We start from the raw sequence: 24,196 nt of genomic DNA on the forward strand, positions 1-24,196 counted from the left end.
AAGGATCCATTCGTTCATCCATCCTTACCCTGAACCCGCCCATCCCTAAAGGGTGCACACTCGACACAGGTTGCCATTCCATCGCAGGGCAAAACAGAGAGACTCAGGACCAGGAATTATATCTAGAGGCAATTTAAAATAACTAATTCACCTAACAGATGGGTTTATGAACTGTGGGAACCTTCACCGTGGCTTCTACTTGCTCAAGTCAAACTAGTTTGTCTGTGGAAGTAGCTCACCTAGCTGGGCCTCATAAATATCGAAAAAGCTGGAAATGGCTAGCTTAGAAACCGACTATTATCTTCTCCCTCCTGACGTGTTGATTTGATCAATTCAGTCACTTTGCCTGAAGTCACGCCACATGATTTGTCATTATGTAATAAACAACATCTTACTTATGAAGTATGACAGTTAAAATCCATTGCCATCGTCTGTCTTCATCAAAAGGTTTTGGTTTGCGTCCTTCTCTGTTTGTACAGCCAACCATGTTTCATCTTATGACCGTTTTTCCCAACAACAATTATTGGAAGCTAAATGTTTTGGTTTGCCTCTGTTTCATTTCGACTGCAGGGCCCAACAGTTGTTAGCATTGTTCTTTTTCAGTAAGAAGGTCCCAAGTTCAAATCTTGGTGTCAGGTCAATTGGGACCTTTTTTTTTTTTTCTTTTGTGCCATCATTTCATACATCTGCTGGGATTTTTCATCCCTTCTCTGCTTCCTTTCACCTTGATTATGGTTCTGATTTTCCATCTCTGCATCTTTGATGAAACCAAAGTAAATCGAAACACCCTCATAATGGGTGGCACACTGATGTCTGATCAGCACAAAATGTCCTTTGGCAAATGGGTTTGTTTTGTTCTTGGAAAATTGGAATATGATACAATGGAAACCACAATTGGAAAGTAGTTATGGAAGCAATTACATGTTTATTGGCTGCTCTAAACTGCCCCAGTTTGCCTTCTGTGGTCTCCTGTAGTGGACTGGCTCTCATCAGTTAGCTGCTAGAGATGAGCACCGACCCCACAAGGAACCTGCAGGGATGGTAATTAGAAATGGACCTTTTTCTCCTCTTAAGGTTTTCCGATTATAGTAATAAACACATGTTTGGATTTGTCCTGGAAGGGGTGAAAAAATGTAAAATTACAGCTCAGTCAGGGTATGTTCTTCTATTGTAGAGTAACATTTTAATTTCAAGGTATTCTAAGCACATTTTTGTCTGCATTTTGCATACAGCAAACTGTTTCAGATTATCATGCACCTGAAAGAAACTAACTCAGGTCGGTGTGAATCCATAGAAAGATTAGATACAATTCATCATTTACTTATTCAAATCCTCTAAATATGAACCCTTTTTCAGCATCGAATAGTCAGTCGACTTGGTGTCGCCTCCTCACCTTTACATTCATCACTAGACAATAATTGCAGAGTGTTCTTTTTTAATGACTTCCACCTGTCTTTTGGTTTTTCTTGTTATAAATTTGAACGGCTCACGTTTTTCAGTTGTCCTTCTATGTTGCTAGTATTTAAGTATGAAAATCCCTAAAGCCGTCAAACTGACGGGATAAATTCAAGCTCCAAAAACCTGAACACGCAGATTTGTGGGTGATGTCACACACTGTGCCTGTGTTTAGTTCTTTCCATTCCACTCGGTGCTTTACTCCCAGCTTTTTCCAGAGCAGCTGCTGCACACTTCAGCTCTTCTCTGGAAGCTCAGCTCCATTAATAACAAATTGAGCCATTTCTTAGCACACCGAACACTCTTGCACCTGGTTGCAAACCTGGCCAAATTCATGACTTCAGCATGCACAGTCTATGGAGAGATTAAAGCAGTTGTGGGAAGATTTTTTTTTCTTCATGCTAAAAGATGATCTATGGAACAAAATTTGAAAATGTCCCAAATCCTGAGGGAGATCTGCACATGTGAGCTTAAAAAAAATGAACTATGGACGCATATGTGGTTTTCCCAGGCTGCTTAGGTTTCAGAAGTGGTTTGGTTTCATGATGTTTGATGTAAATAGCTGTTCTAATTTGGCGATTACAGACCAGCAGCAGAGCCAATGTTGGCCAAGTAAACCCAGATGGTAGCAAGTTGCTCCAACAAACGAACCTTGTGGGAAAGCAGGTTCCTATCGTACTCACAATGCTCCATCCCATCTGTGATTTTCCCTGATATATGTTATTGCACAGTGTCTCATTTGATGGTTAACTGTATTGAAAGCTGCCATTTGTCTGTCTTCACTATCCTCTGGTCGTTTATGCCTCCTCCACAGTTTCTATTGAAAAGTCAGTCAGTGTTTAAGTCAGAGAAGACTGCATCGGAGATGAGTTTCAGTTCATCAACCTTTTAGCATAAATGCAAACAGAAAAAAATACACTTCTGGGAAGAGAATTAACTCGCTTATAAATGGATTTTTCTCACTTTTCTCAGTGAAAATCTGTCTTGGAGAAGATTGTAAATCCTGCTGTGTAGAAAACAACTTCCTCTCTCAGCGATCAGTGGGCAGCACTTAGCTTGTAAGAGGCTTCTCTAATTTGGGGTATTTACACAATTTTAGGTATTTTCTTCACAGCTGGAGACCCACTTATCCTCACCAGGTCACGCCAGGGGTTTGCTAAAGTGTTTACTCTCACAGCTGCGAGCTTCACTCTCAGCATGTGTGAAAAAGACTCACTAGTAGACCTAAAAAGACAGAAACGGACACGTTCCCGTCTGTTCATTGAGTAGGTTGAACTAGTTTTGAAATCATTTTAAAGAAGGTTTCTTTTATTCTGTACAGAAATGGCAGACAAAATTTGACTGTAATGGCAAATTATTTCAAATGACTAGTGAAAACTGATACGAAACAACCCAAAGGTGCATTATGAGTTGATGCATGGTCAGTCGTAGAGGACAGGATTTGTTGTCACTCATTTTAATTTAGCTGCAATTCTCAAAAATCCTCAGCCAATTTCATTTTAATATGTAATTGAGGCCAAAAGTGTCGCCGTGACATACAGCGGCCGTACCCATTTAAAAAGACTGAGACGGTCAAACACAACCTGAGCTTTTGTGACAACCAACAGCAACATGGGATTTGTTGTTAAATTATTTTAACGGAGGAACATTTTAAGTGAAACAATCTCGTATAATTGCAACAACCCTAAAAAGCCATAAAATGACAGAAAACATACTTCAAATAGCTGCATCATTATAGCTATTTGTTGTAATACAACAGAGCAAAAATGTAAACGTTTGAGACAAAGATTCGATAGCTGCCCGTTTGCTGCGACCAACTGTTCTCCCCAATGCTCTATTGCATTGCAAATGACTATATCATCCCCGGAAAAGAGGCATGAAACGACCAAATTTGCAGTATTAAATGGAGAGCGGTACAATGATGTGCAGCAGTTTGCAAGTTTATGTAAGGATTTTCTCATGGTTTGAGAAAATCCAACAAAATTCTAACTTTATGAGAAACCCATCAGCAGAAAACAACTTCATCCTCTTTACAAAAAGTTTACAATCTTAGCACACACGACATCTGGCCACAATAAAATGTTTTGTGTGGAGGAGAAAAGGAGTGCAGAATTAGGCAGGGAACATTTTATTGGTTGAGGGAACAATGGATTCCATGAAAACGCTGAACGTTCCTGAAGGAAACGCATCACTGCTTGTTTTCAAGGGGAACAAGAGCAACTCTAGACATGCCTCAAACACACCTCAGAGCCCACAATAATCCCAGCAAGTGCATAGTTTAGCAATTCTTTATGTTTCCTGGATTTAGATCTTTTAAAAAAAATCTACAGATGGGGTCTTCAAAGAGCCATTTACAAAGAATCAAAGCCATGTAAAAGCATTCTAACTGGGTTTCCCTCATGCTATCCAGAGTTTTTATGCCCTGAAACCCAGTAAGCATTATCTTTATGTAAATCACATCCAAGGATGATGAATGTTGCCTGACTTTCTCCTCCCCAATGCCCTGCTAAGATGGTAAAGAATAGTTCGGTCCCCTCATGAAAATAAAATGCCAGGTATCTTCAGAGTCTTGTACAGCAGCTTCACTCGTTTTCCAGAGGTGAGATGGACTGCAGCATCCGTCAGGATTACAACCAGCTGTTCAATAACCATAAATTCTGATTTTTCAATGATGCTCCACAGCATTCCAACATACAAACTTTGAAATATAAGTTTGACTCTCCACAGACAGGGCAAGGGTTTAAAATCTGACAGTTGAAATCTGCAGAAAGTATGAACAATGAGGGAGTTTAACTGAGATGACTGAAATACGATGTTGAGAAATGCACAAAATGTGTTTTGCATGCTCCATCCCAAAAGGTCCACTCTGTAGATTCAGTATAATATCAAATGTTATTCCTACTTGACCTTTTTCTGGTGCAAATGTCCACCTGGGTCTGATATTTACCTTGATACGTGCAGTAGAAACAGAGGAGAGTTATAACTGTTGCAGTGGTTCCTGCTAAAGGTCCCTGAAGTTAAAATGTAACCCGTATCTTGCTAAAACGAGTTGCTACATAGTTTTATCTGGAGATGCTCCCATCAGATTTCTGGCTGATATCAGTTTTCAGGTTTTCTTCAGGTGCAGCCTGCATATTCATTTTTTTTCCCTTTTAAGGATATTGGATATGAAATATAAACATATTGTGAGGTTTTGTAGTACAGGTAGTAGTTTTGAACCCAGCTGGGAGAAGAAAATAAAAGATGTTTCAAGTTCATTCATTAATGAACTTAACTGTATGATTCGGTTGAATTGAGTTTTTACGTTTGCCGCCCTTCTTGCATTTATTTGTATTTCTGCTGGTGAAAACTAATACCAATTTGTATTTATGTATTTGTTTATCCTAGTTATTAGAGCTTTCAATTTAGAACAAGTTCGCTGAAAACATAGTTGAAACCATGGTAACACAGCTGTACGTTGTTTCATTTAATTTTCACTGGACAGAAGCAGATTTCAGCACACTTTCAGCCACGTTTGTCGTGGCTAAACCATGACAAACTTCCTTGAGCATTAAGTGTTGATTACGCTATGCAATAACTCGGTGCTGCAGCTCCATCGTCAAGCTCTGATAAAGGCCCTTTGCTGAAACAGATGGCAAAGCGTTCTGCTTACATACTGTAGATTACCTCTCTTATCCCGTTTAAAGCCAAAATAATTCCAAATAGGCAACTTTCTATTTTTGCTCAACAAATTCTTCAACTTTAGGACTTCTGTGTTCTAAATCTGGAAACCAGTCCATTCATCTTTAGATTTTTCCTCCACCAGCTACCCGTTTACCCTCCATGGAACAGACAAAAGATGGATGGATGAAAATTTGTTACAAATGCATTCACTCAAAAATGTACACTTAGTGCATTTAATTATATTTTTATGCATTTATTCCTTATGTTGAACAGCATTCTGCTACATTCCAGCTTTGCTGGAGCATTGCAAGGGTTAACTACCATTCTTAAAAGAAGGGGTGGAGTCTTATTTATTCACTTCCTTTATCGGGATATTCGTTACAGCTGGAGTAGGACTTTGACAGGATTGCTTCCATATCTTGGCCTAATCTTTATTTCCTCAACCTTTCTGTATTTGTAGGAAGAGGAGGGAGAAGTGGATGGTAGCAGCACCCAGCGCTGTGATGACAGCACAAAGCATCAACTGATCAGCAGTGACAGAGAGGGAACTTCCACCAGGTGAGCGCTTCAGTGATTTCAGCGTGGGTGGGACTGTTTTATTTGATTTTTATCCGACCTCTTTGCTTCCTAATGAAATGTGTGAGCTGGGGCTCAGACTTCACTAATAGACTGAAACAACTTGGAAAGCAGTGCCACCCACGCGCAGCAAACAGAGCATGCCGAATGCAGCGCAGAGGTTATTATAGATCCTATTGAATGCCTGTCAAATGTCATAAGCAGCTGAAGGGATAAACCAGGCAGGTAAACCTGTAGGACTAGCCTGCATGAGACTATAAAAATACAAACACACAATGGTTTGCACCAAACCGGAGCGAATGTCGGGCTGATAGCCAGGCTGTAGTTAACAGTGCAGTTTGCAACCTTTGAGTTTTCTTTCAGTTTTTTTTTTTTTTCTTTATTGTCTGCATAAAGCCTGAGTCGTCATTCATACTGTTCAGCTTCCCGCCCAGTCGGGAAGCATTTGAGTTCATGTTATTGTCTCCACTTAAGACTTCATCGCTGGTCCTTTTAGCAAACTTCAGTTACACAAAATAAGAATTTTCACTGATTTAAAACAAAAAAAATAAAACACTTTAAATAAAAATGTGAAGCTTGAGGTAATTAAAAGACAGTTCCCGGACAGGCTTTGAACTGTTCTTGTATGTGGGGAAGCTTCTCTGCCACCACCTCCCACACCTAACTTACAGCTGAAACACAGTTGTAAAAGAAAAAATAAAACATTTTGTTTGACTTGAATTTTTTTTATGTCAAAGTTTGCTTCAGGAAGATGCTGACAGTCTAATTGTCATTAACGACCTGTGTGTAATGGAGAGACAGAAATGCTACATTGAGTGTTTGTACAAATGTGGCTCTTAGTGTAAAGCACATTGAGTGGTCAATAAAACTATAGGGGTTCTTTATAAATGGACCTCCATTACCATTAACAGATTTGACTCTTATGATTATGCTGAATCAGTTTCCCATCGGTTTAGAGACGGACTCGTTAGAAACAGGATGGTGCTCTCGAACGCATCGTCTCTGCCCGTCTCTTGTTGTTTTCCCAGATTGAAATGACTGATGCAGAAACTTTTTGTTTCACAGTCTTTAAATGAGGTAAAAAATAAATAAATAAATAAAAACTACTGAATGCACAAAGTAAATATGCACCAGAATGTTGTCTGGCTCTGATCTGCCAGTACCAGTTTCAGCTAGTTCTGATATGTGGAAACTATAATTAACATTCAGGACATTTTGCTATGCCTTCTACTCTGAAGGGTTGTCAATTATATGTATTAGGAGGAGATGTAACATTAAAATGGGATTTTATTACTATATTAGAACAGCTAAATTGTGCATTTAAATTGTGATCTATATTAATGATTAGCTTAGTTACAGTGAAACGCAGCCTCTCCTATGTACACCTATGTATCATACAGCTTGAATTTTATTTATTAAATGTAAGTTTGCTTTTTAATGTGCTTTTTCTGTCGTCCTAAGTTTTTTGATTAGTGAAATCTGCATTGCTACCCAGTTTTGTGTATTCTTCCCATCAGTCTTGTGCATTATTTTCTTATAATTGCAGCCTGTCCAATGCTGATAAAGAAAAAGCAATGGAAGAGTCAACTCAGGAATCTTCCTGGAAGGAGCAACAGGAAAATACTGTAACTACCGAGCAGAAGCAGGTCAGTTTTAATGTGAAATTTGATGTATTGTGCAGCTCTAAAGCTAAAACATTTGCTTAAGAATTGGATCGCATTTTCATAAATCTATGAACTCAGCTACAGTATTAAAGGGATCTCTGTGGGTTGTGTTTGGATGGATTGTATTTTCCTGCACTGAAAAAGACCTCATGCAAGCCAATTCCTAAACCCTTACGCACCTTGAAGTTTGGCTGGGCGTTTTTAAGGCCTGGTTTAGTTTAGATTCCTTTTTTATTTTTTCCTTTCTTTCTTTCTTTGGAAGTCAACTTTCAGTTTATAATTCCTTCTCTTAATGTAGAGTTACAACACAGATCCTCACTTGTTCTTTTCCATAAGCAGACATAATGTCAATACTTTGCCCAAATCTTAAACCAATTCCCACAGGTGATGATTTTAGCTCCACACACACACACACACACAGCCGCACTCTGCGCTCCAGTATTTATTAAAGAAGACCACCAGGTTAGCATTACACTGTCACACCCAGCCTGCTCTCACAATCTGCTTCTCCTCCTAAATCAGCACGCCCTCCCAACCTTTGGCCCGTCCGTACAATGCGTGGGGACTGTTCCAGCTGCTGTCGGCTCTCCTAAGTGATAACATACTGAGCTCACACTGCATACGTTACTTGGTGTTGCAGTCTTAAATTCTTGATCACAGCTTTAAAGCGTTGGATATTTTTAGATGCCTCAGCCTTGCAGCTTTATTTCATGTAACATCTGTTCGCTGTTAGATTGCAAAATGTTTGATTTTATTCAAAAGGGAAGTCTGAAATTGTATTATTTTTTTCAGTTGTATTACAGATTTTATTAACAAACATTAAGCTTTTGCAGTCCTTTAAAACAAAAAATGATAAAAGTAAGTTTTTGAAAACATTGTCATTTCTTTTTAATAAATTGGCTTGTTTACATGTGCTGAATGGAAGCAGGAAAGGACAAAATGGCAACAAATGGGTGAGAAATGGAGCAAAGGCAGGAGCTGGCTCAGAACCGCAAAACAAACTGGGGTTTTCAGTGTTTTGTGGAATATACAGAAAGACAAACTGTTGAAACTTGTCGTCTTACAGAGTTATCGTCCCCAGGCGAAACGAAATTTATGTTGTTCTGACAGTTAAATCGTGTCTCTTCTTCTTCCCCTGCTGCAGCCTTTCAGTTTCCTCTCAGACAGAGCTTCTCCACCCAGCAAGAACAGAGATGCGTCGCCCCCTCCCAGTCCGCTCAGCCAGTCTGCACCTTCACTGCAGCGCCAAGACTCTGGTCCTCAGGGCATCAGGGGAATCCTAAAGAAGAGCCGCTCCACCAGCGTGGAGTCGGACCACAGCGAAGGCATGTCGACCGGGATGCCTTCCCGGCAAACCAGCGTCACCTTGAGCCACCCTGAGAGTGAGGAGGAAGAGGATGACGAAGTGGAAGAAGAGGAATATGTTGAGGAAGAGGTCAGCAGGGAGAGCGATAAAGAGGACGACTCACCAGCTGATGACATCCCGGACGGTGGCAGCTTTAGCGTGCACCGAGAGGAGAAGAACAGCGGTGGCAGCACCAGCAGCAGAGAGAGCTTTGAGGAGATGCGGAGTCCGTCGCCCGATGAGAGCCTGGAGACCACGTCGACCGTGTCCGAGGACGTCGACGAGCTGGAGAGCAGCTTTGATCAGAGTCAAGGCTCCGCGCTGAAACACAGGTCAGGATACGCACAGACGCGCACATAGTGATGGAATCAAACAGGGAAATGCCAGCAAATAAAACACCTGATATTCTGGTAGAATAGTTTAGATTCGGGACAAAAATTTTAATATTTGTTACATTTTCAGCTGGTGTGGTTCATTTTCTCACTGCATTGTGTCAAACAATCCAACCCCAACTTGTTCCCCCCCTCGCCTCTGGTGGCGCTGCATCCTGTTGTTGAAGGAAATGACACGAAAACCTCAGAAGGTTTTCTGAGGTTGTGCTCATGTGTATACATGAGCACAACTCACTCCTTCGCAGTGTGTAGACAACAATGGAGTATTGGAGTATTGTCAGATTTTAGTGGTTGTAGGATTTTTCTTCTGTCGTCGGTAAAAGACCTTGGACATGCTTTGTTTGTATTTACCCAGAATACTCTGCGCTGTAGTTCGGTCTCCGGTACGCTTGCATTCACATACGCACCAAAGTTCACTTCAACCGAACCGAGACTTTGGTTTTTAGACGAACCGGAGTTTGCAGATTGGCTGCACATTCACAAACGAATCGAACTTTCCAGGCAAACTGATTGAGTTGCATTAAACTGGGCTTAAACCTAAACAGTTGGGTAAATTTTTGATAGTTCTTTTCACTACTTTTACTTTTGACACAAAATAATAAAGTTTTTCAACAAGACAAGCAAAAATTGTTTGGATCAAGTTTGAAGAGCTCCGCAATAATTTTGATGACACCTTTTTTTTTTTTTCTCAGACTGGCTGTGTCGTCTGGCGAGGACGGTGAAAATAAGGACAGAACGAGGAAGTCCAAACCGCCGCAGGTGATTCAAACGTCACTGACAGATCGCTTCAACCAGCTTCACGATGCTGAGAATGCCTGGAAGAAAAAGGTCAGTTCCCACATCGGGTTTATCACATCAAAAAAAGCTGTTTTTATTTAAAGACAAGAATCAAATAAAATATCAAATATTTGCTGCAGATTTTCTGCTTTTTGAACATAGTTGAACCAAATTTAAGTTGAACATTTTTGAACGAGATTGAAGCGCCGTCTAGGAATCTGGAAGCTGAATTAGAGGTTATGGTTCAAAATCTGATTTCAGTATTCTTCATGTCTGGATATGTATAAGCAAAGAAAAAATTAAGAGAAAATATTTCTCTTTACAGAAATTATTCAATATCCTTTCATCTCAATATTCTGTCCATTTGTTCTTCCTTCCATCATTCTTTCCTTCTACTTTTCCTTTTTTCTTTCCTTCAACATCTTCTTTGTGACTTTCCTTCTTTCATCTTCCCTCTAGTTTTTTTTGTCTCCTTTCTTACTCATTTCTGTCTTTCCTTGTATTCCCTCCATTTTCCCTGTCTCTGGAAAAGTCTGATGTTTTTGTCTCTGTAAAGTAATGAGGCGCAGCCAATATATGGAAAGTGTTTGGATCTCAGAGGGTCACAGCAGCTTTTTAAACCAAAGGATATTTTACGCGTTTGGTGGTGGGATTTTAATAATTCACATTCATTAGTTTGTTTCTGACGTGACAACGCTAAAGCAGATATTTATTGTTTTCTTACTCAGACTTTGATGATAAAAGCCATATTTATTGCATTGCATCGGTTTTATGATGGCACCAAGTTTTATTTGGGGCTTCGGAGAAGTGGCAGTAATGAGCGAACCCAGCCAAACACTTCAGCCTCCGCTTGGCTATGTGCAGACGTAAGGGGCGACTTGGCTGTGGACATGTCTCTCCGTCTGCTGAATCAGCATATTTCCTCCAGCCGGCCGCTGCCAGGAGAGCATGTGGTTCAGAGCTCTGGGGTTGCAGCAGGTTTAAGTGATCCAGAGCTCAGCTTACCTCCCGAAGAGAATAGAAACCACCACAACTTCCCTCCACTTGTAAAAATAAAATTCTACACCATGACCAAACACCTGAAAAGCCTCCAACCTAATGCTTCCTCCTTTTTCTGGCTTTTCTGCTCACTTTTTCTCTCCTGTTCTCAAGGTTGGAAAAATAAGATTTCTCCACATGCCAGCGTTTTGTGTTCACCACAAAATTGAATTTCTCGCCAATATTTGTGTAAACTTTCAGGTCAAACAGTTTTGTACCACGAATCCTGGATTACTTGTGCATGTTATCATCTGATGCACTTCACACACCCTTCTCAGTGAAAATATAAGCACCTGCACAGAAGAGCTTGTAGTTGGAAAGAAAACGACACACTATTTTTATTTATTTATTTTTTAACCATTCCACTCACAGAGCTCATGTACGCAAAACGCGTCGTGCCACGTTGTGCATCTATGCAGAGCATCTTTTGACTCGATGTCGGTGAACATCAGTGATCCCCTTTTGGGATTTCTGGTTGGAGCTCAAACTTCATCCAAAAGATGAGCTAGCCTCACATCCTCTCCAAGTCTGGAAAAAGCTGCTCAACAAAATTGGACCCGATTCCCCTCCTCTGTCACATGCTGAATTATGATGTCATATTTTATTTGTGTGGTCGCTCTTGATTATGACACATCAGCAAAAATCCGTGGAGATTTTGTGAACTTTCCATTAATGGCGTAAAAATGTGCATTTACAACGCTTGCACGCACGAGCGAGGGCCAAGCAGTTGTCCAGAAGGTCTTTAGGGATTTTCCTTTTATTTCTGTCTGAAATTATGGCCTTTGCTGAAATATGATGACTGATTCGAGCACCAAAGCCATCTCTTCCTCAGCTCACACATGGTCATTCCTGCAACGTTTTTTTTTTTTTTTCATTTCTCTTTTGAGAAAACTGCTTTGTTTTTTTGAAGTTCCGGTGTTTATTTTCATTCAAGCTTACACAGTTAGATCAGATGTTTGTTCTCTTTGGTTGAAATGTGAAATGACGGAGAATAAAACATGTAGAGTTGAGGCTGTGATTAGGTCCAGATGTTTCCTGTTAGACCTGCTGAGCCTTTCTCTGCACCCTGGTGTTGTAAAGCGATGCCTGGTTGTAAATTTGATTTAAAACGAGGCAAGTTGAGTCATGAGGAATAATTGTTAGTCATATGTTGTGATAACTGATGACATCTTTTTGTTTTGTTTTGGGGGTTTTTCACAAAAGGTCAACAAACAACATGGAAAAAGCTGCTTTGTGGCTGTAAATGCAGGTCTGTCCTTGTGTAGACTTTTCAAACATGTTATATTAAATCCATAAATAATTAGGAAATGTAGAATTTTCCTTCAAGATATCTCTGCTTTATATACTTGTAGTGAGTCAACAAATCAACAAAAACAGGATTGTCTGTTTAAGGCCTCCTGCATAATATTTGTTTCTTTATCTGTAGCTTTTAGATCTGAAAGCTGGTTTTATATCCTTCCACTTTGAATAGAAATGATTTATTTGTGCACATTATGATTTGTTGTCCTTGCATCTCTAAACGCATATGAACATTCCCACCCCACTCACTCTATGCTCAGCAAATGACCCACACTTCCTGTAGTCTTCCGTGTTAAATCTTGAAGCCGTAATCTGCATCTTCCCCATTCTCCGCTTGTAATTTTCCTTTCTCCTTCCCTCCTTTCTTTATGTTTTTTACTCTTTTATTGCTCTCCTAGTTCCTCCTGCCCTTTGTGGCTCCTGTCTACATCTACAGACTCTGCTCCTTTCTTTGACTTTGACACCTGCCTGTCTGCCTTTCCTCATTTCTTCAGGTGAGTGTGTGCACATGAAATGGTGCATGTTCCTGTTTAGCATGGGCTTGCTTACTATTAGGGATGCACTGATTGCAGTTTTCTGGCCAATACCAATTATTTATTTGTTTATTTATTCATTTATTTTGTCTGAAAATTTGCTAAATATAGCAGCAAAGTTGTTAAGTTGGCAACAGTGAGGTGACTGATTAATAATCATGCCCTTCTCGTCTGTCAGCCCTCTCTCATGTCAAAAGTGAAGAATATTTGTGTTTTCATTGACCATACAACTGCGCAATTTCAGATTTTGAAAATATATTTGCTCAATAGAAACACGCCAATTCTGGAAAAAACTTGTTTTTCAATTAAAAGTTTTGGTGCTGGGATGGTGGTGTTTTTGGTGGGGATGAATCAAAATTGGTTTATTTTGAAAAGCAGCAATAAAAACACCTTTTTCGCATCAGACAAGCCACATGATCAACAAGCAGATGTTGCCACTGGTGCAACCCACAAAGAGGAAGACAAGAAGTAGTTTGAGGATAATGGTGCAACATTTTCATTGACAATGATTTGCGCACATTTGTAATGGAAATGCAGCTGTGGTTGATTTTCAAACTTTAGCAGAGAGAGAGAGATGATTGGTGGATAAGACCGATTTGTCGCGAATCGACCTGTCGCCGATCTCCCAAAATGAAATAAATCGGTACCAGTTTATCTTACTATGTTGCTTTTTTTATGCAGCATGTGTCCCAGACAAGCCGTCTCCATTTTTGTTTCCCACAGAGAAGTAAAGTAAATGCATCTTGCTGCTTCACAGGTGGTTTATACCTGTGTTTACGCTGAAGGGCACAGCTGGGTTAGAGGGGAAAAGCTGCAGTTTTTTGGGGGCCTCATCTCTGGAGTCCCGTCAGGCCAAGGTATTTCCCCTCTGTGATTGACTCCAGACAGGTTTGTAGCTGTACTTTATGACGAGACAGAAGAATGTAATAGAGCTCATGTTTAGGTAGTCGTGTGTGTGTGTGTGTGTGTGTGTGTATGTGTGTATATATATATATATATATATATATATATATATATATATATATATATATGGCAGCATCTCTAATGTCTCTAATGTGGTGCTTTAAGCATTTCAAGTTTTATAAAATATGTGTTTATTTGAAGAAGCTGTTGGGTGTTTGCATACTATTAATGTCTTAATCAGTCTGTGAAAGCCTCGGCGTTCAGCTGGTCGCTCGTGATATGCATGGTTTTATTGAGGGGACAAAGAGGACTTCTATATGCGGACATGTTGGCATTTATGCTGAACCCGACTGTAAATCAAGCGGATAAAAAATTAACTCAATGCTGCATTGTGTTAAATATGGTTGGATCTGAACTTTTAGACATTTAATCAAACCCAGGACTAAGATTTCACCTCATTCTCTAACTCCTAAGCACGGTTTCATTTTTATTACTCCTGTCACCAACGTACATATGTTACAGGGACCGGTTTTTCTCAGAATGGCAGAGGAAAATGTAAGAAAAAACCTCCAGGCTGCTCGTTAAGACACAGATGTTCAGTTTCCATCTTTTCAATAAAATGCAGCAGAGGGCTTTACTCACCCGTGTCTCCATCAACTCCTCTTTTTACATGCAAACTAAACAATGAGCTCATTTGATGCTCAGCTCCAGTGTTTTTGTAGGGCTCTGGCTCAGTAGGTCGACTCGTTTCATCCACCCTTGGGTGAGATGCTAAAGCCCCGGCTGATCGGCAGTCAGACATGGCAGCTGTGTTTTCCATTTGTGTTTGCGAGTGTGTGGGTGTGTGTGAAGCGGAGATGGGATTGGAAACGGTTTGCAGTATATCAGGATGATCAAACGGGATTCTTTGAACTTCTTTTCTTATGTCACCAGAGAAACACTTTTTTTTTTTTCTTCTGTGGTTAATTCTGTTTCTATGGTCCATGACGGGGAGTATTCAATTTAAAAAGTTGTTGAAAGACACAAGAAACAACAGCTTCCTGTAAATGTCAGCTTTAATATCTGTCTAGTCTCTTATTAGACAAAATTACTAAATAAAGTTGTCACTTTTTGTGGGGAATCCTCCGTCTGAAAATCATCAACTCTGCATCTGCTACACTGCTGAATAAAATCCAATATACTTTTTTATTTTCCTTCAAATCTTTCTGTGGAGCGACAGCAATCAGCCTCAGTGTGATGATTAAAAGATTTAAGGAACGCCAACACGTCTATTTTCCCATGCCAGAGTGCTTTTCATCACTGCTTCTTCCCAACATGTTTTCCCTTTTAAAGCTGCAGACATCTGCAAATGCTTAAAATGACTGCAGAGCGTGAAGATGACGACAGTCAGGAGATCCCACAGATCATCATTCAGCCACAAAGAAAAACGTCCCCTGGGACTCCAACTCGCTGCTTAGCTGCAGGAGTCCTGAACATTTGTTTATCTTTTACTTTAATTTCAAGTAGTTAAAGTTGACTTGGAGTCGCTCTGAAGTGAGAGAACGTGACACGTTTCACGTCAACACACAACAGCGGGAATACTTGTTGATGAATGCTCGACAAGCCCTTTTTTCAAGCAGACATTTTTCTTCTTGGATTTGCTTTCTGATGGCTCTGCTTCTGGTGTAACCTGCTGCTGAAATGAAGTCACCAGTCACAGTGAATTACCCACTCTGAGTGGCTCATTATTACAGAAAAACGAGTGTGTGATAGAAATAGTTCTTATGTAATCTTAACATGCTGTAAATATGTGTGTGGAGGGAGTTTGTATTTACTTTAATAGCGCTGCTAAGTTACAGTGTCCTAATAAAGTTACTTTTGAATCATCGACTTTGGATGCTTACATGACAGGAGAGTATATCACAGAGACATAATGAACTCAACATGATAAGTGCTGGAAAACCAGAGGCTCAAGTTGTTCTTGAAGATATTATTCATATATTTAAGTCTTTTGTCTCTGTGAAATTGCTTTCGCTTTCAAAGCTATTCACACCAATTTAGCTTATTCACATTTTGTCATCTTACTTGAATTATTTGAAATACACAGTTAGCAAGAAAGTAAAAAAATTGAAAACTGTTTTTATTTTTTGTTTTTTTTCTGTGTGCATCCTCTTGTTGTCTGATGAACCTAAATAAAATTCAACACAACCATTTTTGTTTATCCCATACATATAATTTTAAAAAAAAGACATTGACGTCTGTGGTTGTATCCTGTCAGAATCTGAATGCTTCTTTTTAAATTAAGGTTGTCATGCAGAGACTTTTCTTGCATCCTCATCTGTTAATATGTGAGATATATTGCATGGAAAGCTACCAGCGCTGGGGAAAATCTGTGTCCTCGCAGAGTTCTTACTGGGTCGTATCTGTATCCAACAGAAGTCCAATGTTGATCCGGAGCCCAAGATGTCGCTGGCAGAGAGGATGAAGATCCTCAAAGACAAAGAGGAGCAGTGGAAGAGCAAAGGCAAAGGAGCAGCCAATGACTCGGTTCAGTTCACGGTGGCTGGACGAATGGCCAAGAAAGGTGGGGTGTTTTTACATTTATGCATTTGCTGTACGGCTGTATCAGTGTCTACTCTCCCTAAGCCTGGCAGGCATATTGATGAGCAGTGTCAGGTACTGCAATTTGCTTTGCAAACATCTCTCTGAAGGAAAAATGCAAATAAAACTTTGCAGAAAACTTTCAGGAAAAGGGACAAAAGCTCAGTAGAAACTCTAATCCAAACAAAGATACGAAGAAAGGCAACGCGTTACCTGAGCTACTGCAACCACCAACTGGCACAAGCTGCTAAATACTGTAGCTCTTTGAAAAACCGGGAAAGGAATAACTTCCATGTTGTGTGGCTTCAGGTCTCGTGTCCAAGGACGAGCCGCCTATCATCTCTCTGAAGAAGTCCAACGCCACGCCTGTGAAACCACATGAAGGTATTGTCTGGGATTCAACTGTAATGCTTTTGTTCTTGGTGGTTTAAGGAGACTGTTTATGCGCCTCAACCTGCCTGCTCATTTTACATGGACTGACTAAATCTTTCTGTGCACCGGGCAGAAATCTCCACTAGAACTGACGTCAAAGTGGAGGGAGATAAACGTCTCGACAAGTTGGAGTCCTTCCTTGACAAACTCCACAATAAAGGTACAATCTGTGCTGTTATTTACTATAAATGTTTATTTTGACTCTATGTCAACAAAGCATGAGTTCACCAACACCCTTATGTATCAAAGCTGCTAACTAAAAAAATTCGTTTTGCTAACGCTAAAGCACTACACCAAAACGGTATGTAGTGGAAGCTAATGCTAAAATGCTGACTTCAATTCAAATTATGTCTGCACTTGAAAGGCTACGACCTTTAAGGTCCAGTTTAATTTTGAAACTATAATTAACATGTTCTATAATTCCCTTGGACATTGTATTTATGTTCAAACATTGTTCTCTGCCGTCTGACTTTCATTTCGTTCCTGTACGTCTCTTGTCTTAAATAAAGCTACTTAGAAAAAAATGGAGAAAAACAGGGGAAAGAAGAAACTTCTGTGTAAACAGCACTTCAAAATAAGAGCATGGATATTGCTGTTTAATTACTTGAAGAATTCCTCAGCCAAGTAAATTAGCAAATTTTTCCAGAACATAATTTCACTAAATATTTTTAGTTGGCTAGCACTAAATGAAAAATTCAATTGTTCCCACCACTGTATGACAGCTAACAGAGCAGCAGCTTTTTACAATCTCAAATGTGCATGCACTGATATGAATGACTAGATATTTTTAATATATTGTTCAGCCCCAATTTATTTTATTTTAGAAGGCTGCACATTGCTCTTATTTTAAACTATGTAAGTCATGAGCATTCACCAGCTAAAACAAATAAATTCCTGAAGGTCTCCTTCAGAAATGTATATATTTTTTCTACTTTACTAAGAAAATCAATCTCATTCTTCCTGTTTTCTGGCATTCTTCCTGGGCTCTGTGGGATTAGGTGTGGGCAAAGCCAAGTCATCCACCATCGAGGTGACGGCAGAGATGGAGAAAGAGGTGATGACTCTGGACGACGATGAGACGTTTGGCAACTTCTACAAACCTGTCTCCCCGTCCACTCTCCTGGAGTCCAGCGTGGTTTTGACTGAGGAAGACCTGAGTGACATCCAGGCTGATACACCAAAGTTGGTTTAAAACAATCCCATGTGTCTTTCTCTTTTAGAAATATTTGCTTCCACTTTTCCAGCTTTGTACTAACACAGTTTTGCTGTCCATAAGTGTTAAGAAAGCAAGGTTGTATTTTCTTTTTAATGTAAATAAAATACTTCTTTGTTGCAATTCGCCTCCAGGCTGACCTCAGCGGTAGCAGAGCACAAGCGAGCGGTGCGACCAGCCAGAAGGAATCAGGGCTCCAGGAACCCCCTGCGGGCTCTCGCTGCCCGTAACGACATCCGGCAGGTTTACACCGAGCAGAGGCTTAATGTGGCGTCAGTGGAGACCAAGAGGATTCAAGTGGAGAGGAGTAAGTCTGCTCACATTTCCCTAAAGTAAATAAGATATTTACCTAGAGCAATCCGGCAAATAAGCTGGATGACAAAGCAGTGAAGACGCTCTTCTGGATTTTTCCACGTTTAGCTTCTCTTAATTTTCACATCCGTCAAACTTTGTCACACTATAACCAGAAACCTCAGCTTATGAATGGGATTCTGTCTGGTAGACCAACACAATATGATGTAATTGTGAAGTAGAATAAAAGAGATGAACTTTCTTTTTTTTTTTTTTTTTAGAAATAAAAATCTGAAATGTGTGGCCTGCATTTGTGTTCAGCCTATTTTACTCCAATACCCTTGAACTCAATCCCACAGTGTAAATGCAGCTGTTCTGTGAAGACTTGGAGGTTGATTGGAGGATATTAGAGACCAGGCTGGTCTGTGAGGTAGCTATGGAGAATTTTAAAGTAGAATCATTTCACATAACATCCCATGCTTTGAGGATCTCTGAGTCCTGCTCATCCCATCATCTCAAAGGGAAAGAGGATGGTCCAACTACAGACATAGCAACACATTACCGTCCACCTAAACTGGGACACAGGAGCAGCTAGGTTGCTAATGTTAGCTCTGGAGGAGCTGCATATATACACAGTGAGGAGCTGCTGGGAGAACAAAGACAAATGCACACCACAGTTTTAGTTTATTTGGCTAAAATGTTTGGTTTTTTTTCTTCATATTTATGCTCAGGTTTGTGTTGGTCTAAAGTTTTTAATTATAGTGTGACAAAATGTTTTAAAAAAAGAAAAAGAAGCCCCAAGGATCTGACTGTACTTGTTCACATGGAAACTGAAAACGTGTTTTGTGAAAATGTTGAAGCTGGAGACAAGTTGGGTGTTTTTAAAGATGATGTGGTCAGCTGCTGGACACTTTTATGCTACGTCATAGGTTGTGTGCATGTCTGTACTCTGTTGCTCTGCAGACTACTCTTACTTCAGCCACTTTTTCATTTGAGGATGTGGGCAGGATTACAACACGAGCGTTATCTAGTGGAGCTCACATAAACCAAGTAATACGAAAGCGTGACTCATCTCTAGCACTTTCTACTGAAGTATTGTTGATGCTATTTAGTCATACTATGAAATAATATATTTGCCTGAAGCGCAGAAATGACTTAATGCCTGAAAAGAGGCACAATATAATAATCACGTCTTTGTTTTATTTTGTTTTCTTTCCCAACAAAGTGGCGAAACATTCCAACTTGGCGGACGTGGCGCTGGCTGGGCTCGCCAGCAAGGAGAACTTTCGCAAGGTCAGCCTTCGCAGCGTGAAGTCCACAGAGGTCGTGACTAACAACAGCGCCGTGCCTTTTCACAAGCTCATGCTTATTCGCATCAAAGGTCAGAAAACAAAGGAATTCTCTGAATCTCTGCACAATGCGAAACATTAACGGTGACCACAACTTTATAAGAGAAATGACTGGTTTATTTTGAAGAATCAAAAAGAAATTTCTTTTGTAATCTTCTGGTTAAAGTTTGTTTTATTAGCTGTTTTATTCAGTCTAGAAACATTTGTATTTTGAGAATTTGTTTGTCTTCTGTCCTTCCCTCAATCCTTTCTTGTGTCTGCCCTTTTTTTTTGAACTCGTCTCCTTCCATGAACCCTTACCTCCTCCTTTCCCTGCCTTGTGTCCTTACCTTTACTTCGTTTTTTCCTCCCAGTGTCTGGTATCTCCCAAAACCACATTTAAACCTCTTCCTCCCACCGTAGAAATACCTACCACAAATGTATTTTGAAAATGGCCGCAGACGATTGCAAAATCTGTCGTTTTAAATGAAAACCGTTTCGGGACCCCTGGTTATGGAAGTGAAAGCTGCTGCCGTCCGCAGGTCGGAGGCACATCCAGGTGCGCCTGGTGGAACCGACGGCGCGCTCGCTGAACAGCGGGGACTGCTTCCTCCTCATTACCCCGAAGCAATGTTTCATGTGGAGCGGAGAATTCGCCAACGTCATTGAGAAAGCCAAGGTACGGAAGCTCACACTGAATCAGACGCTTCAGCGTTCCCCAGAAGGGGGTTTTCACAACTTCTGTTGGCATGTTTAGACAGGTAGCAGTTCACCTGATGAATCATCTCTATTAAAGAAAACAAGGTCCTGCTGTGGGAAAACCTGCTGAAACATTAAGCCAAACAATAATGCTTACAAATCTCGTATTAGTTCTGTTTCTCAAGCTCCTGACTGTGACTACTTTAGGCTTTTCAATACAACAGCAGCTATGTTCTCTGTCGCTTTATCATTTCTACAGATGTTAGAAGAACAATGTGCAAAATGTGAACACCGTTTGACCAAAGCCTTGTTGTTTGTATTTGCAAACTGATCCTATTTTATTGCATGCAGACGGTCTGCTGAGGAGAATGCAGCAGAGCCAGTCCAGGTGCAAAAGTTGAACGTAGCCACTAAAGGCTGTCATCAGGTTTAACGTTGCACAGCATAGTATGACATACGCTGTGCAGACTTTACAATAGTAGTTTGCAACTCATTCTACTGATAATGCTGCTAAACCCAAATTTCTGACTTTGAACTAAAGGCCTTCTGGAGACTCTGAAAGCTGTTGATAAGTTCCAGCATTTTATTTATTTTTATGGGACGCTGTAAATCGGTGCGCAATCATTGCACAATCTGACATACCTCAGACTGGTAGCAGACTGTCTGGCGCTAATCTAGGACAGGATTACGTCCTGCATGGAGCACTTTGAAGATACCTGCAGTAAATCCTCCATTTATGCACATATATGATGTGTTAAATGTGCTTCTTTTCGGCCAGGCGTCAGAGATGGCGTCTTTTGTTCAAGCCAAGCGGGACCTTGGCTGCAAGGCTCCCCAGGTGTCCGTGCTTGAGGAAGGCATCAACACTGAAAGCAGATGGGCCAAAGAGTTCTGGAGCCTGATAGGTGGAAAGACTAAATACAGAGGTATGAAAGCAAAACCTTTTGTTTTAGATGAGCAGAATATGTAGACAGGTGGTGCCATTACTGACATACTGCATCTGTGCGCGTGTGTAACAGGGGCAGGAGACCCAGAGGAGGACGAGCTTTATGAGAGTGGGGTGGTGGACTCTAACGGGGTTTACAGACTCCAGGGAGACAAACTGGTGCCTCATGAAGATGCCTGGGCCTCCATCCCCAGTGTGTCTCTGCTCGATTCTAAAGAGGTAACGTCACTAACAGACGCGTCTCTGTTAGAGATGCACCAATCAGTCAACCAGAGGTCAGAATCGGGAGATTTTCCCTTGATAGATCTGCAGGTTAGATGCTAAATTATCATTTTTGGGGGTAATTCTTAAATTAATTTTATTATCATTCATTAAGTAGATCCAAAATCTTAGGTTTGCACAGTTAAAACCAAATGTTTACATAGACTTTCTAAATATATCCCTTTTCGGTCATTTAGGATCATCAATTGAATGAATTACTTTCCAACCTCAGAATTTTTCCTCCTTGCTCCCTCCCTCCACTTCCTGTTTATTTCCAATTTAAAATAGACACAAAATTTCTGTTTACCATTCTGTTTTTGACACGCTGCAAATAGAAATAATTTTGGCAATCCTAACTAAACTAAAATGAGAAACTTCATTTATTTATTTTTTTTCCCCCCTACGGGGACATTATTTGACATATAATCCCCTCTTCATTTCCTGCTGGGTGTATCAAACGGCCTTTTCTTTTTGGCCTTTATCATCTGAATTATTCAGAATGAGTCAAAATCCTGAATCAGAATCTGACATGAGAAGCCAGATTGTTGCATCTCCATCTCCTGATTGTTTTTATCGCCCATTTTAAATGTTTTCTGCCATTTCTGTAGCTAAATTAACTTTTCCAATCTTCTTTTCTCCTGCTAAACCCACACACCAGGTTTTAGTCTTTGACTTTGGCAGTGAAGTGTACGTATGGCACGGAAAAGATGTGCCCTTGGGTGACAGAAAAGTAGCTGTCAAACTGGGTAAACAGCTCTACAGCGGAAGCTACGACTACAGCAGCTGCAGAGTCAACCCTCTGGATTCCTCCTGCAATAATACGGACGTACCTCAGTGAGTAAGACGAGTTAATGACACCAAAGGACAAGATTCATTTAGATGATGACTCCTGCTGCTCGCCTTGGAGTTGTGCTTAAATATGGAGAAACGTCTGCTGCATCGTTTCATGTTTATTTGGTGCCCCCTAGTGGTTAATCTGCTCCAGCACAGCTGCACACACACACACGGCGGCATGTCCGTTTTAATAAGTGTGTTTGTGTGTGACCTACAGGAAGGGCGAGGGGCGTCCCAGCTGGACTCTGTTCGGCCGGCTGTCGGAGCACAACGAGACGTCGCTGTTCAGGGAGAAGTTCCTGGACTGGGCCGAGCGGAAGAAAGAGGAAGCGGCTCAGGCGGAGGAAGTCAAGGTAGGTGAGACCGGAACGAGGGTCACCAACCGTACCGAGTCAGTCATTGTTACCTCTTCATGGTTCGTTTCCCATCGTAGCCTGATCAGCTGTAGAGATCAGGACACGTTTTGGCAAATTAATTGTAATAAATTACAGTACTCACTTTCAAATGCTGTTTTAGACGGAAAGCATAAATAATTTTGCCAACGATGCATAGTCAAGCTCGAGTTTTTTTTTTTTTTTTGCTAATTTGTTAGCATAAAAGTATCCGTATTAAATTTAATCTAAACACAGGGCGATTTTATTGTTGCGTCATCATGATTGTAAAAGTTAATAAAAGATATTATCAAAAATTAAGGACTTTAAATTTAGCCAATTAATGTCCCTTAATTTAAAAAAATCCCCCTACACCCGTAAAAGTAGAAAAGCAGAAAATGTGGAATATCGTATTTAAAAAATACATATTATCATGGACACATTACCACGTTTCTTATTGCTAATTTAAAAAAAAAAGGCAATTAGAAAGATCTTTTAATATTTTATTTTTTGTTTGTTTTCCCATCCTTAAGATGGGAACTAATTATTTTTTTATTAGCAAGTCTTCAAGTGTGTTTACTCCTTTCATCAGAGAAACAAATTCTGTGTATTTTAAAACATTTACTTTTTATTTTTCAATGTTGAAATAATCTGCCAGAGAAACTAACTTTTTTCATCACTTTTAAGAGATTATTCCCTTAAAGAAGCTCCTGTATATTGTTGAAGAGTTACTTATGTTAGTTTTGTTTTATTTTAAGTGTACTTAAGATATTTGCTGCACCATTTTTTTCGAATATGCAGAAACAAAACAAAAACCAAGTATTTTGTTGTTGTGCTCAGAGCCCGGATCATTCCACCTTGCGCTCCCCGCTTGACTTGGAGCTGCAGCCGTGCGACGCCAAAGCGCTGCTGGACAACGAGGTCGACCCGGTGCGGACCGTCCTGGAGGGCGTGGACGTGCAGCGAGGCTACGGCCTGGTGAAGACCGAGGACGGCAGGCAGGCGGAGCTGGCCACCGTGGCGGTGGAGGCGTGGCACATCAAGGAGCACGGCGAGGAGGAGCTTCCCGAGGAGAGCGTGGGCCAGCTCCACGAGGGCGACGCCTACATCATCCGCTGGAAATACTCCATCACCACGCTCGGTGAGTCGCGTGAAAACGAGTCGAGTCGTCACGGGGGAGAGAGAGCGGGGCGTCTGATTCACCGGGTCACGCTGGATTTTCTGACTCGTCTCAGTCGGGAAGCGGCAGAAACCCGGAGAACTGAGCACAGCGGCTCCCGGCAGAGAGAGGACGGCGTGTTTTTTCTGGCAAGGCCGGCAGTCCAGCGCCAGCGAGAAAGGAACGTCGGCCCTGATGACAGTGGAGCTGGGCAGCCACCGGGGGTCACAGGTCAGCTCATCACTAACTGTCAATAAAAACATCCAAACACATGATGCCTCCTCCTCTGAAATGTTCAGACTTCCATCTGCTTGTTTCTGATTGGCCGGCGCAGGTGCTGGTGACTCAGGGTAAGGAGCCGCCGTGCTTCCTGCAGCTCTTCCAGGGAGGATTGGTCATCCATAAGGGCAGCAGAGACGACGCTGCCAGCAGCTCAG

The 24,196-nt window shown here is 40.9% G+C and overlaps 1 protein-coding gene across 2 annotated transcripts in view; it reads left to right on the forward strand.

Moving 5' to 3' along the window:
• The window catches only part of svild (supervillin d), a 49,277-nt gene that overhangs the window by 21,297 nt on the left and 3,784 nt on the right, over positions 1–24,196 (forward strand). For both annotated transcript variants that reach the window (XM_081600513.1, XM_081600514.1), the window contains exons 5-22: positions 5,579–5,676; positions 7,241–7,340; positions 8,503–9,035; positions 9,788–9,923; positions 16,061–16,208; positions 16,535–16,609; positions 16,731–16,817; positions 17,656–17,839; positions 18,005–18,177; positions 19,387–19,542; positions 20,032–20,168; positions 20,967–21,114; positions 21,208–21,353; positions 22,054–22,229; positions 22,447–22,582; positions 23,441–23,741; positions 23,836–23,990; positions 24,094–24,196. In XM_081600513.1, coding sequence (XP_081456639.1) covers positions 5,579–5,676; positions 7,241–7,340; positions 8,503–9,035; positions 9,788–9,923; positions 16,061–16,208; positions 16,535–16,609; positions 16,731–16,817; positions 17,656–17,839; positions 18,005–18,177; positions 19,387–19,542; positions 20,032–20,168; positions 20,967–21,114; positions 21,208–21,353; positions 22,054–22,229; positions 22,447–22,582; positions 23,441–23,741; positions 23,836–23,990; positions 24,094–24,196 — 2,992 coding nt within the window. The remainder of the gene's footprint in view (positions 1–5,578; positions 5,677–7,240; positions 7,341–8,502; positions 9,036–9,787; positions 9,924–16,060; positions 16,209–16,534; positions 16,610–16,730; positions 16,818–17,655; positions 17,840–18,004; positions 18,178–19,386; positions 19,543–20,031; positions 20,169–20,966; positions 21,115–21,207; positions 21,354–22,053; positions 22,230–22,446; positions 22,583–23,440; positions 23,742–23,835; positions 23,991–24,093) is intronic.

This window comes from Poecilia reticulata, chromosome 19 (assembly GCF_904066995.2).
Source record: "Poecilia reticulata chromosome 19, P_reticulata-male-v2, whole genome shotgun sequence".
NCBI lineage: Eukaryota > Metazoa > Chordata > Actinopteri > Cyprinodontiformes > Poeciliidae > Poecilia > Poecilia reticulata.